General features: G+C 39.5%; 1 protein-coding gene across 1 annotated transcript; it reads right to left on the bottom strand.

The window, feature by feature from the left end:
- Positions 1 to 1346: 1346 nt before the first annotated feature.
- Positions 1347 to 11800, bottom strand: LOC124111360. The gene is made up of 5 exons (XM_046471024.2): positions 11680 to 11800; positions 10719 to 10814; positions 6493 to 6660; positions 5161 to 5316; positions 1347 to 1639 (listed from the first exon to the last, which is right to left on the bottom strand). Exons 2-5 carry the CDS (start codon positions 10801 to 10803, stop codon positions 1485 to 1487), a joined length of 564 nt encoding a protein of 187 aa, XP_046326980.1. The 5' UTR covers positions 10804 to 10814; positions 11680 to 11800; the 3' UTR covers positions 1347 to 1484.
- Positions 11801 to 15796: the final 3996 nt, after the last annotated feature.

The raw sequence follows: 15796 nt of genomic DNA on the forward strand, positions 1-15796 counted from the left end.
TTGTCGATGATCCTAACACAGCAGCGATTAATTTAAATGTTGATCTAGAAAGGATATCCGTGTGGGCGAATAAATGGCAAGTAATGTTTAATCCACACAAAACCGAAACCATAATGTTTTCAAGAAAAATTAACCCAAGTCAAAAACCAAGGTACTCCATAACAGACACAAACATCGCACAAACACCTAGGGCTAATTCTACTGCAAGATGGCTACTGTTCAAATCATATAGATAATACAGTAGATAAAGTAAGCCCAATGATTAACTGCTTTAGAACTTTTAAATACCGCCTGTCCAGAAAAAACCGTTACAGAACATATATTTATCATTTATTTTACCAATATTCGACTATTGTGACCAAGTATGGGATAACTGTTCTCAAGAACAAGCGTTGGTATTAGAAAGGCTAAATTTAGACGCACTGAGAACAATATGTGGAGCTACTCGTGGTACCAGCCACGAGTCTCTATACACTGAAACTAACGTTACACCCTTATGCAAAAGACGGCAATCTAATAAATTAAAAACATTTTACAAAATGGTTAACAAGTTGGCCCCTGAATATGTATGTTATCTTGTTCCTCCAAATGCCTCAGCGGGCGCACGTTACAATTTAAGAACTACTTCACAGCTACAGACTGTAAATGCTATAACAGTTAAATACAAGTCATTTTTACCCGACACAGTGCGAATGTAGAATGAATTACCGGATAATGTTCAGTCAAAATATACTGTAAATATATCACCATGGCAGAAAATCCTAAAATATTTGGCTTTAACTTAGACTATGGTACCCGTTCCTGTCAAATAATTCATTCCCGCCTCAGATTAGGATGCAGTGATTTAAATGCACACAAATACCATAGATATCTTCATGATTCTACTCCCTGCTCCTGTGGATATCATTATGAGGATTCTTCTTTTCATGTGGCAACTACTGCAATCTTCGGAACAACATGTACTGCTATATAAAGGGATATGACTTGGATTCAGTATTATAACCTTATGATTCTAACCTTGCTATTGTACAGTCTGTCCATTTGTTCATTGTAAAATCTAAAAGATGTTAAATCTAAATATGTCTTCTTAATGATTACATCGATTAAATAGTTGTTAGTATGTATGATATGCTGGTATGCTGTTTGTTTATGTACCGATATATGTATGTGTGTATTTGTGTATTTGTGTGTGTGTGTATATCATCATAATATTTGCAACAATAGGTACAATTAATATTAGGTGTGATCGCTACCTCCTTGGCACGGCGTTACATGGTCGTCTATACAACGTCATAGCGCCCCAGCAATGGCATGAAAACGTTCAGATGTGAGAACAAAGAGAAACATTTTTTATATGTTTTGAATGTTATTCTTTATTGAATTGACGAAAAAACATATACAACTTGTAAATGAGAGGTCAGAGTTTGAAGGATTAGAATTTGTCATCGAGATAATCCAGTGTTGTTGTCTGGGTTGGGTGTTTTTTAGCCACGGTTGCAGCTGCAGGAACCGCCGGACCCTAGGATGAGGCCGCGCTCCTCGCAGTTGGGGCAACACACGTTCACCCCGTTGATGCTGCCGACGAAGCTTTGGTTGCAGCCGGAGCACTGACTCCCCCTCCAGCAATCCCCACGACTTTCTGGACAAACAAAAACAGTCACGCCCTTAACAGATTGACTGACTGATATAGAAGATTTAACGTGCGCTTTCCGACTGTAGCGTATTTCGCACACGGGCCTGGCCAGACCATTTAGTGTATTCCGAAAAGGGTGAAAGTGGTGTGTGCAACCCAAGAGGGGGCTTTTAGGGGTTGCTTAATTATATTGAATTTTTGGAATTTTTAAATTTGGAATAAATGCCGAGGTGGATGGAGGAGGGAACTAAGGGAGCCGGATGAGGTGGGTGTTTGTATGTTTATTTGATTTTGGATTGGTAGATTAATTAGTTTTTAGATGCGCTTAATTAGGTTTGTTTTGATTAGGAATACGCCTAGGGCCTTGAAGTTTTCTGGTTTATTTTGAGGGTTTAGTATTTCATCTAGAGTAGGAACCTTATTTAGATTGAGGGCGGTTTGTAGTGTGGTTCTGTGTGTTTGGTAGTGGGTGCAGTGGATGTGTGCGTGTTCTGCAGTGGGGGCAGTTGCCTGTGGTGTGCCTTTTAAGTTTTTTTAGGTGGTTATTTAGGTTAGTGTGTCCTGTTTGGAGTTTTGTAATTAATCTGTCAAATTTTTTTGAGGGGTGTAAGATTTTAGGTTTGGCTAGTGGTTTTCTTAGCACTTTTTTGATTTGGCTATTTGAGTTTTGATATTGATTATGCCATTTTTTGGTTATTTTTTGTTTGTTTACACTTTTAATTTCTGATTTTGAGATGGGTAGGTTTAGGATCATTTCTGGTATTTTGAGAGATAATTTAGCTGCTTTATCGGCGCTTTCGTTGCCGTAAATTCCTACGTGGGCGGGGATCCACAAGAAGGTTATTTGTTTGCCTGCTTTTGTTAGGTCGTTGGAGCTTTTAAGTATTTGGTTTATTAATTTGGGTCGTTTTTTGGTATTTTTGTTTTGGAGGGCTTGTAGTCCACTAAGGGTTTTGGTGAGAATTAGGATTTTATTGTTGTTTTTAGATTGTTGGTTATGCAGGGCTGAGGCCATGCCCATAAGTTCGGCCGTGAATATAGATTGGTTGTTAGGGAGTCGGTAAGATTGTGTGGATATAACTGGTTGTGTGGTATGGACTCCGAAGCCTGTGTGGTTGGAGATCGGGTCTGAAGATCCGTCAGTGTACATGTGACACCAATTTGGCCAATTTTCGTGTATGTATGCAAGTGTGGTGGTTTTAGCTATGTTTGGGTCTGTTTGTTTATTTATTTGGTTTGCTAGCGTTGTGTCTATTTTGGGTATTTTGAGTTTAGGGGTGAAGATATTTGATTTTTTGCAGTTTTGTTTAAGATTTTGAGTTTGGTGTTCATTGAGGTAGTTAGTTATTCTTTTGGATATTGGGGTGAGTACGGGGTGTTTGCGAGCTAGAGCTTGGTTTCTTGGGCTAATGTTTTGGTTAATTAAGTTTTGGATGAGAGGGTTTGTTTGGGACGCGGCCCAGAAATTAAGGCTTAGATGTTCCCTGCGTAGATTTAGTGGCATTTCCCCTGTAAGTGCCTGAAGTGAGGTGTAGGAGGTGCCATGTTGGGTGCGTGTAATTAGTTTAAGGGCTTGGTATTGTATTGAGACAAGTTTTTTAGATAGAGAGTTGTTTAGGGTATTGTATATGGCGCAGCCGTAGTCTAGTTTTGATCTAATTAGTGCTGTATAGAGTAAGAGGAGGGTATCTTTGGAGGCTCCCCAGTTAGAGCCGGTGAGACATCTTAGTGTGTTAAGGTCTTTGCTGCATCTAGTTTTTAGGTTTTGGACGTGAGCCTCCCAGGTGAGGTGTTGATCGAAAATGAGTCCTAAGAATTTGGTTTGTTTTTGGAATTTGATTGTTTGGTTGTTTAGCTGGAGGATTGGGAAGGCAGGTTTCATGTTTTATGTTTGAATACTACTCCTGTTGTTTTATCTGAGTTAAGGGAGAAGCCCCATTTGTCTGCCCATTGTTGTATTTTATTTAGAGATTTTTGGATTAAGTTTTCTGCCATTTTAATGCTTTTAGTGCAGATCCATAGGGCTCCGTCATCCGCGAATTTTGAAGTGTTTAGTTTAGGGGATAAGCCCTCGAATAGATCGTTTATCATTATATTGAAGAGGGTTGGGCTGAGGATGCTGCCCTGGGGAGTGCCATTTTCTAGGGGACACTGGTCCGATAGCGTATGGTCTATACCCACGGTTATTTTGCGATTGTTTAGGAAATCTTGGATGAAGTTTATTATTTGGCCTTTTAGTCCTATTTTTTTTAGTTTTTGTATTAGCCCGTGGTGCCACACCATATCGAAAGCTTTAGAGAAGTCGAGGAATATGCCTATGGTGTATTGCTTGTTTAGCTGTCCTGTTTTTATATCCTGTTCTAGTCGGGCGAGGTTATCGAGAGTTGATCTCCCAGGAGTGATCGTGGTTTATGATGTTGTTTTGATCTAGGTAGTGCTGTAGCCTATTTTTAGTCATAAGTTCCATTATTTTGCAGAGATTTGAGGTTAGGGAGATGGGCCTATAGGAGTTAGCCTTATCTGCTGGTTTATTTGGTTTAGGTATTGGGATTACTAGAGCTTCCTTCCATGAGGATGGGACCTGTCCGTTTAGGTAGACTAGGTTGTATAGTTTAAGTAAAGTTTGGAGTAGTTTTGGTAGGTAAATGTTTGATTATTTGGTAAGAGGTGAGGTCTAGGCCAGGGGCTGTTCCTTTTTTTCTATTGTTTAGTACGTGATTTAGTTCTTCTATGGTGTAAGGCTGGTATATTTCTAGGTTGTCTTGTCTGTTTTCTTTGGAGAATTTGGTTTCTTTTTTTAGTTTATCTTGGAATTTCTTACTGAAGTTACTGCTGCTACTAACTTTAGAGAAGTGTTTGGCTAGGTTGTTGGCCTTTTGGGTGGGTGTTAGTTGAGTTGTTTATATTGGGGCTTTTTTGTGCCGTTTGATGCCTCTGATGGCGTAAATTTTGCGCCACACCTTCCTAGCGTCGGTGTGGTGGTTTAGCTCCTCACATAATTTTTTCCAGTTTTTGGTTTTAGCAGTTTTAACTAGGTTTTGGACTTGGTGGTTAAGTTCGTGGGCTGTTTTGAGATGAGAGGGGTCTCGTTTAGCTCTGTTGAAAGCTTAACAGAGGTTTGCTTCAATAAATAGGAGTTTGTAGGGCGTTACATTTAACCTACCACGTGCTTTTGTAAAGGATTATATTTAAGAATGATCACATGATTACGTATGTCATAGAAACAAACACAAATGTGATACAATGAAAACTCGTTTGTCCGGTAACCTGGCATATACATCTCTGTATATTGACTGAATACAAGGCAGTACCAGTGATTTGTCATTTCTGAGGATTTCACAATGTAGCATAAACGTCAACGCCAGAGAATAACCAGTCTCGATTCTCCACCGAAACAGATTACATTGGGCGTAAAAGACAAAGGAGCCGTGAAATTTATATGAATGGATTAATAGAAATCAGTGATGTCAAGGCGAGTTTTCGCTGTATAGAATGCACTAAACAAATGTAAATGCATTTGGACTTACCACAGTTGAAGATGAAGTTGCCATTGGCATCATTAGGCTGAACTCGAACACCCACGAGTGGATTGGGGCAACAGATGGGCATTGTGTTGAGCGTGAAGTAGCGGGTCATACCAGGGGCAGAGCACTCCTCCCCTTTCCTGGCGGTGCCAGTCACCCCTGCATCGATGAATATTCATGATTATGATCATTAATTGAGTGGGTGAATAGGGTTGTCCAAACTTGGATATTTATATCACCTGACCAAGTTCCCGTTCAACATAGCGTCCTTAGCCGTAAGACGATCGTCACTTTCATATTAACATAGATTAACGGTAGTCGTAGAGTTTGGCTCGCTTTGTGGGCTCTTTTAACTCTAACTGGGGTTTGGAAAAAAGGAGTGTTTGAGTACCAACATTCCTGTAATATCACGACAGGGGACACCAAACACTGGGTTCAAACATAGTCCATGTGGGGAAATCGAAAGTTCTAATACCCAGGATTCTGTGTGTCCATAGTAAGCACCCGTGAAGATTCCCGGGTAGAATAGACTTTCAGCAACCCATTCTTGCCGTAAAAGGCGACTATGCTTGTTGTAAAAGGCGACTAACGGGATCGGGAATATTGCTGAGTGCGGCTTTAAACAACCAACCAACCAACCAACCATAGTAGGCAAACTGGTAATGGCAATCTGATATCCTGCATCTTGATACAAACAACTGGAATGTGTTCCCTAGGTACCTTCATTCATCCAAGGAGGCAGTCAGAACATATATTCTGCTAGAGTAGATTTCCTCATAGCTTTTTAAATCCGATTTCAATACCACACTGTTCGACAGTGTGGAGTGAAATTTGAAGCGGATGCTTTCACAATTTTGACATATGATCTTGTTCAGCACTGATAATTTATGCAAGCTATGTTCTGGCTGAGTGCGAAATTGGCAAAACCGGAAGCGCTCGTTAAATCTCCACCATTATCATCATCTGACTGAGAGAACACTCACATAAAAGTAGTATTGAAGCCAAATGATGGCGAGCGACACCAAGATTGTTCCTAACACATGGAATCGAATCTTTTGGTTAGGCGTTACGAGCCAACGCCTAACTGTAGGGCTTCCACAACATCTTTCAAAATGGCGGTCACCGTACTGCAACGTCATAGCGGCGTTATAATCACGCATACGTCCAATAACAAGGTCATCTATGAGTGCCTGAGTATTGTTTAACGCAGCAGAAACATCTTCAGTCACATCTCGACGGGTGAACTGAAGGTGGGAGGAGCAACGCCGGACGTAATGTAGGTTTACCACGTTTAGAAAACCCACGGATACGGGTATGGTGCTGACAAATACTCACGATCAAAGTTACAGTTACAGTAGGCTCCACGTGGCGAGACTCCGAAGTTGAAGAAGCGGCTCCTGCAGTTCGGGCAGCAGACCTGTGCAGAATTCCCTGATTGGAAACGCAACGTATCCACTTTATCGCCACTACAGCTGGCACACTGCTGCCCAACGCCACATGTAGCTGCAATGATACAGGACCAAGTAGAATGAGGAGGTGATGAGGTGAGGTGAAATGGGGTTTAACGTTAGATTATTGCACTTATATAGCGACGTGCATGTACGCGTGTGTGTGTGTTTGTGTGGCGGCTTGTACTAGTCCGGACTGATGCCGATTTATAGTGCCAGCTCACTGAGATACCATGCCGCAGTTTAACATGAATACCCCACTCAGACACAGTATACTGACTCCGAGACGACCAGTCCTTGTTTTAGCCCCTTAATGCCGAGCGCCAGACAGGGTAACAACAAGTACCATCTTTTAACGTCTTTTGGTATGACGCGGCCGGGGATCGAACCCCGGACCTTCCGCTCTCCGGGCGGACGCTCTACCACTAGACCACGGAGGCGGTCGAGGAGGTGATGAATATAAGTGTAGTATCATAATAGATTCAGTAACATCCTTTATCATATAATAGCTAATTGTATCGATGCGACAAATCAATCTGATAAACACGATATCACGATCTGATTAATATGCAAATGAGGTCATGTAGCTTACTTCAAGTAAGATCTATACATCGCTCTGCCTAAAAATACATTGCATATTGTTCCGAAAAGTTTAGAGAGACGTTTCTGGACGTGTGAGCGCTTGTGTAAACAAAATTTGACACTATATTATTATTTGGACGGTTCATTCATGTCATTGTATTCATACCCGATTACTAAAGTTAAAGTCTGTCTGAGAAACATCGATAATATTAAGATTGACATTAAATATGGAAATATGATATGTTAAAGATATTATGACAATCATGTGCTTCCGCATCGTACTTATAATATATTGGAATTCGCTATCGGACGAATATATAGATGCAGATACATTGAGTACTTTCAAAAAACATATAAAGAGGACTTAAAAAAATATGATAAGTTTTGATCTAAACTACGGGTCCAGATTTTGTCAAATTGTGCACGCCCGCCTTCGACTTGGATGCAGTGATCTTAATGCAGACCGGGTCGCACGATATTTATCAGATCATCCCGCATGTAGCTGTGGCCATCACACTGATGATGCAATTCACTTCTTTCTCATATGGCCAAATTACAATGATTTAAGACAGAATATGTACTATTATGTGAAGGGATATGATCTAAATTCAATTCTATTAGGTAATCCTGAAAGGACGTCAAAAATAAACTTAGAAATTCTTAAATCAGTACAAGACTACATTCAGCTATCCAATAGGTTTTGTGATTTTACATAGCATCTTAAATTTATAATTTAAATAGTACACTATTACTACTAAAAATGAGACCTGACAGCGCCGACAACGTAGTTTCTAAAATAAGAACATGTATACAATTGTATTCCTTGACTGTACTTTAGTCATATTATATTGTATTCTAATTCTGGAGCGGTATTCAAATAAGTTTTTGCTTGTTTACCAATCCAGTTCACATGTTGTGAAATAAATATGTTTAAAACATAATATATTACGAATACCAGGTACGTATTATCCCTATTCAAGATGTGTACTACCCGATAACACACACGGCTAATACTCTCTATTTAATAAGTGCGATGCATTCTCCACTTGTGGGTAATGAACCCCCATTCTTTTTCCACTCAACTACTAACAACCGTCACTCGAACGAAAACATATTGATGGGAGTGTGAAAGTGAGTGTTGTTTTAAATTTGTCTACAACTCCAAGCTATGTCACGTGATCAAGGCAAACCATTGCTTGAATACATGAATATCGTTCATTGGTTATCTCGTCCAGACATGTTTTAACAAAGGTCGCCATGATACATCTGGAAGCATCTTCCCGAGGCAAGAGAGTTAACTGACTTTAAAAGTCCAGTTTCCACCCTTGCCGAACTTGGCTGGAATTCCTGGGCTCGATCGCAGCGCCACCAGTAGTTATGTCCTTTCTATGCCTCTCCTATTGACTAATCAGATTCAACCTCTCGTATCACTTGCATTTGCTTCAAATAAAACGGCAGCGCCCAGTCAAGACGATCTGATCGATATTCAAGATCTATATTGTGATAAAACGAGTCTTACATTGCGAAGTGCATCAAATCACGTGACCACCTTGATTAAAAACATGAAAAGATTTAGAAAATATCTGTTGACAACGAGTGCGGTGCACAGGCTTTGCAAATCCTGCAGTCGACCGAAATCTGCATGACACTTTACGAACCGGATTTCGATTTCGGTGCGCGATTTTGATTGGACTAGCAGAGACTCGTTAGTCCAGCCAAAATGTAACTCCATAATACCAGCCTAGTTCGGCAAGGGTGGAAACTGGCCTTTTATAGGAAACGCTTTAAGCGTAGGAAAAGCACGTCTGAGGGGTTTAAAGATATTTGAAACCCGCATCCGTGGGATAAGGGTCTTAAATATCATAAAACCCGAGGGGAAGTGTTTTATCTAACTTTTACTTATAAACCGACAAAAAGAAACTTTGAACAACATTTATCAACATTTCTATGTTTAAAACATACTTTCCACGAACCTTAGGAAACGGGTGTAAACTATCTGTTGCTGCTGTACGGTACTTGAAAAAGACACATTAAAAACATTGTGATCGATCAGCACCCAGTGGTACGAAGGTTGCATGTTCGATCCTCGGGAATGTTCAGAATTGTCATTTGATTTTACATTTCATTACATTGTGTTCAAATGTAAAATAAATTTCTAGCTAGAAACATTCATATGTTACGATCTAAACGGAAGTTGTATGAATGATATTATAACTTATTATATGGCAAATGTGACTTGAATATTATATAAAACCCCGGGGATATTACGACATCCCTGTTTATGAGATTTAACCCCACTGGAGAATAATAGCATGACGTCACTGGAGGTTTATAGATTATGGGTACAGAGAATATATAAAACGCCTCTGTATATAGTCGGTACGGGATTTATACTTGAGCAGTAAACGATACTCTGCATAATGGGTACGTGGAAGCGTTCACTGCGGAACAGGAAGATATAGAGGATATGTCATGTGAAATATGAAATATAATGTTTCTCTCATCTCGTGACGGGGGAAAGGAGATGTTTTCCCAAATGGCGTAGCCACGAGTGAAAATATCTCCTTTCCATCATCACGAGATGAGAGAAACATGATATTTCTCTAGACACATAGAATATCCTTTTTGTCATAATTATACTTTTTGTGTAGTTGTTAAATCATTTCATTACAAATGTAAACGTTGAAACGTAAATTCTCCCTACATAACGCACAGGGACGTTTCACCACCCCTGTATTTGCGACTTAAAACATAGTTCGGTGTTTGCAAAATTATAAAACATATAAACAAGAGGAACATAAAATACTTGAGTTCATTAAAATTCTTTATCATACATTTGAATATGATCATATACAGAGTCAACTTCAACAAACACATTCTTGAAATCTACGAGATCGCTGTTGGCGAAAGAACACAGGCTGGTCAAATAACAAACATGGCGTTTAGCGAAACGAACAGTCTAGATTGACGAGTTAAATGAGAAATTTACAGTTTTGGGCGATATGTTTACAAGAGAATAGCAAACGGCAAGAATGACCATCTGTCATTATTTTGTCTTGTCAATGTGGAACTAATGTAAAAATGAGGTCCACACTTTGGTTACGGGCTTGACGCTTACGATAAAGGGGAGGTAACTCTTGTATGACAATAGTTTCGTCAAAGTGTTCTGTTCACTGCAGTGAAATATCAAGTGTTATGTTCACTGCAATGTAAATGTCACTTTTCTCAACTTCATAAAAATCAGTCTTTCACAGCAAAGTATATAATAAATATTTATCCAACGTTTTAGATTATTTGTTATTCAAACAGCATTCTGTGTAGTAGTCTCCATGAAATGAAAATCCCCACTAAGTACGTATTATATCACTGTTACAAAGTGTCTGTGTATAGCTCAATCTAAAGGTATAAATAAACAATTCTAACACGCAATAAGGCCCCGGTCATATAGCTGGAATATTGTTGAGAGGGGCGTTGCACAACAAGCAAACAAACAAAACAAAACCACGCAATAGGGGGAGCTTCGTTACTTACTTCCTTGAGCCGACACCGGGGACGACGTGTACAGCAGACAGGCCGTTACAACAGCAGCAACAACAACGACGGATACAAGAGCCATTCTGCACTAATCTGAGAACAGATACAATCTTGTTAAAAAACGATTTATACATATTGTTTCAACCAGATCAACTTGAAAAAAATAAGGAAATTTAACGGATAACAATCGTTGTTGGTTTTTTAATGCAGAACCTTGAGCAATTGTACAACGTATTTTATGTGCAATGCATACTCACAGTTGTCACATTGTCAAAAGTGTCAGTTGGTTCTCTCAAGTATTTATCTACCCGTCATGTGTTTCATATTATTCCTATGTGAGAACCATTTTCACTCTATCATTATTTAAACACAACTGATGTACTGTCTCTAATAAGAGCCCACCCTTGTTAAATTCAGTTTACTTTCATAGACGGTCCATATTATTGATTGTTATATAATAGTTAGAGCCCCGATCCTTATTCATTACGTATATATATGCCCCCCGAAGATCCTGGCTAGACCTATGCGTGTCGAATGATAGGGTGGTCAGGCTCATGATGTCAGTCATTGGATTGTCTGATCCAGACTCGATTATTTACAGACCGCCATCATGTAGCTTGAATATTGCTGAATGCGTCGATATACAACAACAAAAAAACATTTGGTGTCTGTGACGGGAAGGGACAGCCTAGTTTAAGGACAGGCCATGTAGATTTTTGACAGAGACGGGACAACGAAGAACAATTTGTGCTTTTACAACACATCCAGTACGCTTTATCATTCCTTTAACACTACGACAACCAAGAGAGAGAGAGAGAGAGAGAGAGAGAGAGAGAGAGAGAGAGAGAGAGAGAGAGAGAGAGAGAGAGAGAGAGAGAGAGAGAGAGAGAGAGAGAGAGAGAGAGCACGCACAACTTGTGTTATCAGAGTAATACCCCGTGAATAAATACTGACTTACCGTGATACTTGCAACGAGCAGAAGTGTACAATGAACACTGAAATCAGACATATCAACATATATACTCGTATAACATCCGGTTGTGCCCCGTACCAAGGATATTACACACAACAGTTGCGACATTTCCAAACTACGCAAGACGCTGCTTATCAATTCACACAACACATCCGCGTTGTCAGCTTGTTGACAGCTTGTTGGCGTGCTTTTGAACATTTTTTTTGTGGATATATTATGAATGTACAAACAGTTTACGGCGTGTTCGAGTTTCAAAGAAAACAACAAAATAGATGTCACTAAACTCATTTGTTTTGTGCGATACGCTTCAGAAACAGTACGAAAAACACGATGGACTATTCCAGTAATATCAGGGTGGATACAATCACTTTACTATTATACATTTTAACATAAACGATTCCTTAACCAAAATGTTTAACGGGGGTGGTTAGCCAACCCAATTGTTATCTTTTCATCATGCTGCATATATTTCTTTGCAAGTTTAATTACACGTGGGCGGTCGGGTAGCCTAGTGGTTAAAGCGTTCGCTCGTCACGCCGTAGACTCGGGTTCGATTTCCCCACTGGGGGCCATTGTGTGAAGCCCATTTCTGGTGTCCCCCGCCGTAATATCGCTGGAATATTGCTAAAAGCGGCGTGAAACCATACTCACTCACTCACTACTAACACATTATAACTGAGTAAAGATAGGATAGGAGTAAAGATGACTTTCAAATTATCAGTGTTTTGAGAGAGTGAGTTTCTTTCAACTGTAGGTGAGGTGAGGTGAAATTGGGTTTAACGTCGCGTCCAAGATTATTGCACTTATATAGCGACGTGCATGTACGTGTATGTATGTGTTTGTTGCTGCTTGTACTAGTCCGGACTGATGCCGATTTATAGTGCCAGCTCACTGAGATACCATGCCGCAGTTTAACATGAATACCCCACTCAGACACAGTATACTGACTCCGAGACGACCAGTCCTTGTTTTAGCCCCTTAATGCCGAGCGCCAGACAGGGTAACAACAAGTACCATCTTTTAACGTCTTTTGGTATGACGCGGCCGGGGATCGAACACCGTACCTTCCGCTCTCCGGGCGGACGCTCTACCACAAGACCACGGAGGCCGCTCTTTCAACTGTAAACCTTATTCAGTGTTTCTTTTTTACATCATCTATTTTATTTGACTTGACAAGACAAGACAAGACAATTTTATACAGTATAGAGGTCAGTGGCCCAAAATACAGACATGTAAAGGTTTCATTTCTGAGCGCTATTTTGCATCCATACACACATACACACACATACACACACATACATGATATATATATATATATATATATATATATATATATATATATATATATATAAATACACACATACCGTATGTAGCATTCTTGGAAAATAGGTATATTAAGTGGTAGTGAACATATTTCTTATTTTTTGCACATAGAATAGGTATAAACAGAGATCACTTATTGTATTCACTATATTTGACTTGATCAATGAAGAAACTACGGAACAGTTAATATTTTCTAGAGAATGAACACTAATCAATAAATCGATATCAGTTTTATGATTTAGTTATATTTGCTAGATGTAGAACTATAGCACAACAGACGACCCCCCCCCCCCCCCCCCTCTCCATCCCCTGCCCGCCCAAACGAACCCAAATGTCCCCTCAAACACATATACACTCAATTAAAACAGGCATGTGGTCATATCTGTCACATCAAAGGCGACGCTCGCGTTAAAACTAAGCGGAAGATGTTAATTATTGTAAGAAATGACACATTCACTATTTATTGCAATATTACAAGATTGATAGCAGAACATATACCATACACGCTAATTGTGTCAGTTATTGTTTTATATATTTGTTATAAGAAATTCGGAGAACAACATGCCGCTCTCTTTCCGAGAATAGTGTCGACAGGATGGAATATTTTAATGTTCTTTGCCTCGCTCTGCTGATTTCTTTCGCAATAGCTTCTAGGAAATTCCCCACATGTGATTACACATAACATACTTGAACTGTGATGCAAGTGATATACACAGACACACAGAAGCCCAAGGAAACCAAGTCGAAGCATGACTCGAATGTATAGCCTATAGGTCAACATTGTGTGAGGAGGGGACCCACCCATACGACACTCCGGATCCGTGGTTTGCGTGTTATGGCAGTTGGTACAAGTAGGCTACTGTTCGGTATGTGACGTTATTGCCGTTCACTAGCCTTTCTTACTCGGTGTAGCTATGCATTATTAACTATGTATACAATGTACGTCATCAATCCATATTATACCACAAGGGCCATGTGTATCTTCAAACGCAGCTCATGGCATTATTCCTAGTAATCTGGTCTAATTAGCAGATTATATAACTCTTAACTTACCTGGATGTGGTACGCATGAACATTTGCCCCATCTTGTTCTTAATCTTAATTTGGTGCATATTCCTTGATTTTCGAAGGATATCACAACCTGTTAGAAGGGTACTTTTGATTACGCCGATGTGGCTTGTTCATTTCACGTGCACGTGCCGAGTCCGTGCAAATTAGCCAGGTGTGCGACACACAGTAGTCAGTCCATGTGCACGTGCCGAGTCCGTGCAATTAACCCAGGCGTGCCAGAAACTAGACTTGCCCCGGGCATGATCTTTTTTTATTGATGACTATGGACATAATCTTCATATTATTATTTTATTTATCCATCTATTTTTGTTTTATATAAAATTTATCTAGTACTTCGGTTCACACAATCTGTTATGAAAACATATCTTATATTATTTCCCCCTCTCAGTTAGTTTCTCATTACTCTACACCAAACTATGGTGACTTTGATTTTTTCCTTTCTTCTTACTGTTCATTTTACCAATATTTATCACTTACATTTTCCCCAGCAAATCCTTGTGTTTTACTGTCCCTATTGTGCAAATATGAACTTGTATATCATCGCTGTTATTTCCAAATGTATTTTTGAAGACGTCCTCACACTTTCACTTCCAACCACCGATTGTGTGTCAGTATATAATACTTGGCTTGAAATGAACTTCGACGATGGGGGTTGATATTGTGTACATAACAGGCTTTCGGTGGGCATATTTGCAACAGTACTCTGTTATATCAACCTCAGCTGCTTCATATATTTCCTGAAACTTTTCGTCTTTCAGCTTTTGTTTGGAACGGCGATGCTGCTTCCTAAAGATACGTTTTGCTCTTTTATACTCAATGTAATTTGCATCCTCTTTATCATGGGATTTACCATTATAGGACCATTCACTACGGCGTTGTCGCATTGTACGATGCAACGTATTTAAATTAATTTATCTTTTTTCCAGTATGGTTTTAAATGAGATTGGAATTTTGAAGATGGTATACTTAGTTTAGCTGCAGCATGTAACGATTGTAGGATATAGTCGTGATAATTTTCAATCTATTCATGAGGAGATGCGTACTGAGTTTCGTCAAACTGAGCACATCTAAAATAGTTTTCAGTTTCATACTGGTATAACATAAAGTCTACGTCATTAGCTTTACGCCAGTTAAGATGTTCACCGCCATAGTGGCGTGGCTGGGAATCAGTACACAGACATAGGAATATTGGACATTGGTCTGATACTGAGTATTGAACTCCAGTATCTAAAGTATAACCAATAACGTTACTTACATGTTGGAGATTAATGAACGCATAATCTATCATACTTCTTATAGTTTTACATTTACTTGTGAAGGTAAAAATAGCATTATCATCAAGGGGTACGACAGAAATTAGATTCCGTTCAGTGAGCACTCTCTGCAGATATTTCGCTCTGCGTTTCAATATAATTCCATGACGCAGGTCTGCATTGAAATCACCTAGAAGAATTGTCTCCCCTTGAGAGCATCTATCATAAATCTCCAGTACATTATTAAGTTCTTCTATGTATACACTATCTAATACGTTAGATGAGGGAAGGCGAGCACCAATTATATACATAGGGCATTTATTAATGAAGAGTTTAGCCCCAATGATATGCTCGCTTGAAGGTATACTGATTGCTGACGACCTCGGATTTGTACTTTTACGAATAAATATGGCTATAGCCCCTGCGCCTCTTTGTGATAAGTGGTCAAGCTGACC

This window comes from Haliotis rufescens, unplaced genomic scaffold, assembly GCF_023055435.1.
Source record: "Haliotis rufescens isolate VD_foot unplaced genomic scaffold, xgHalRufe1.0.p SCAF_4, whole genome shotgun sequence".
Lineage (NCBI taxonomy): Eukaryota > Metazoa > Mollusca > Gastropoda > Lepetellida > Haliotidae > Haliotis > Haliotis rufescens.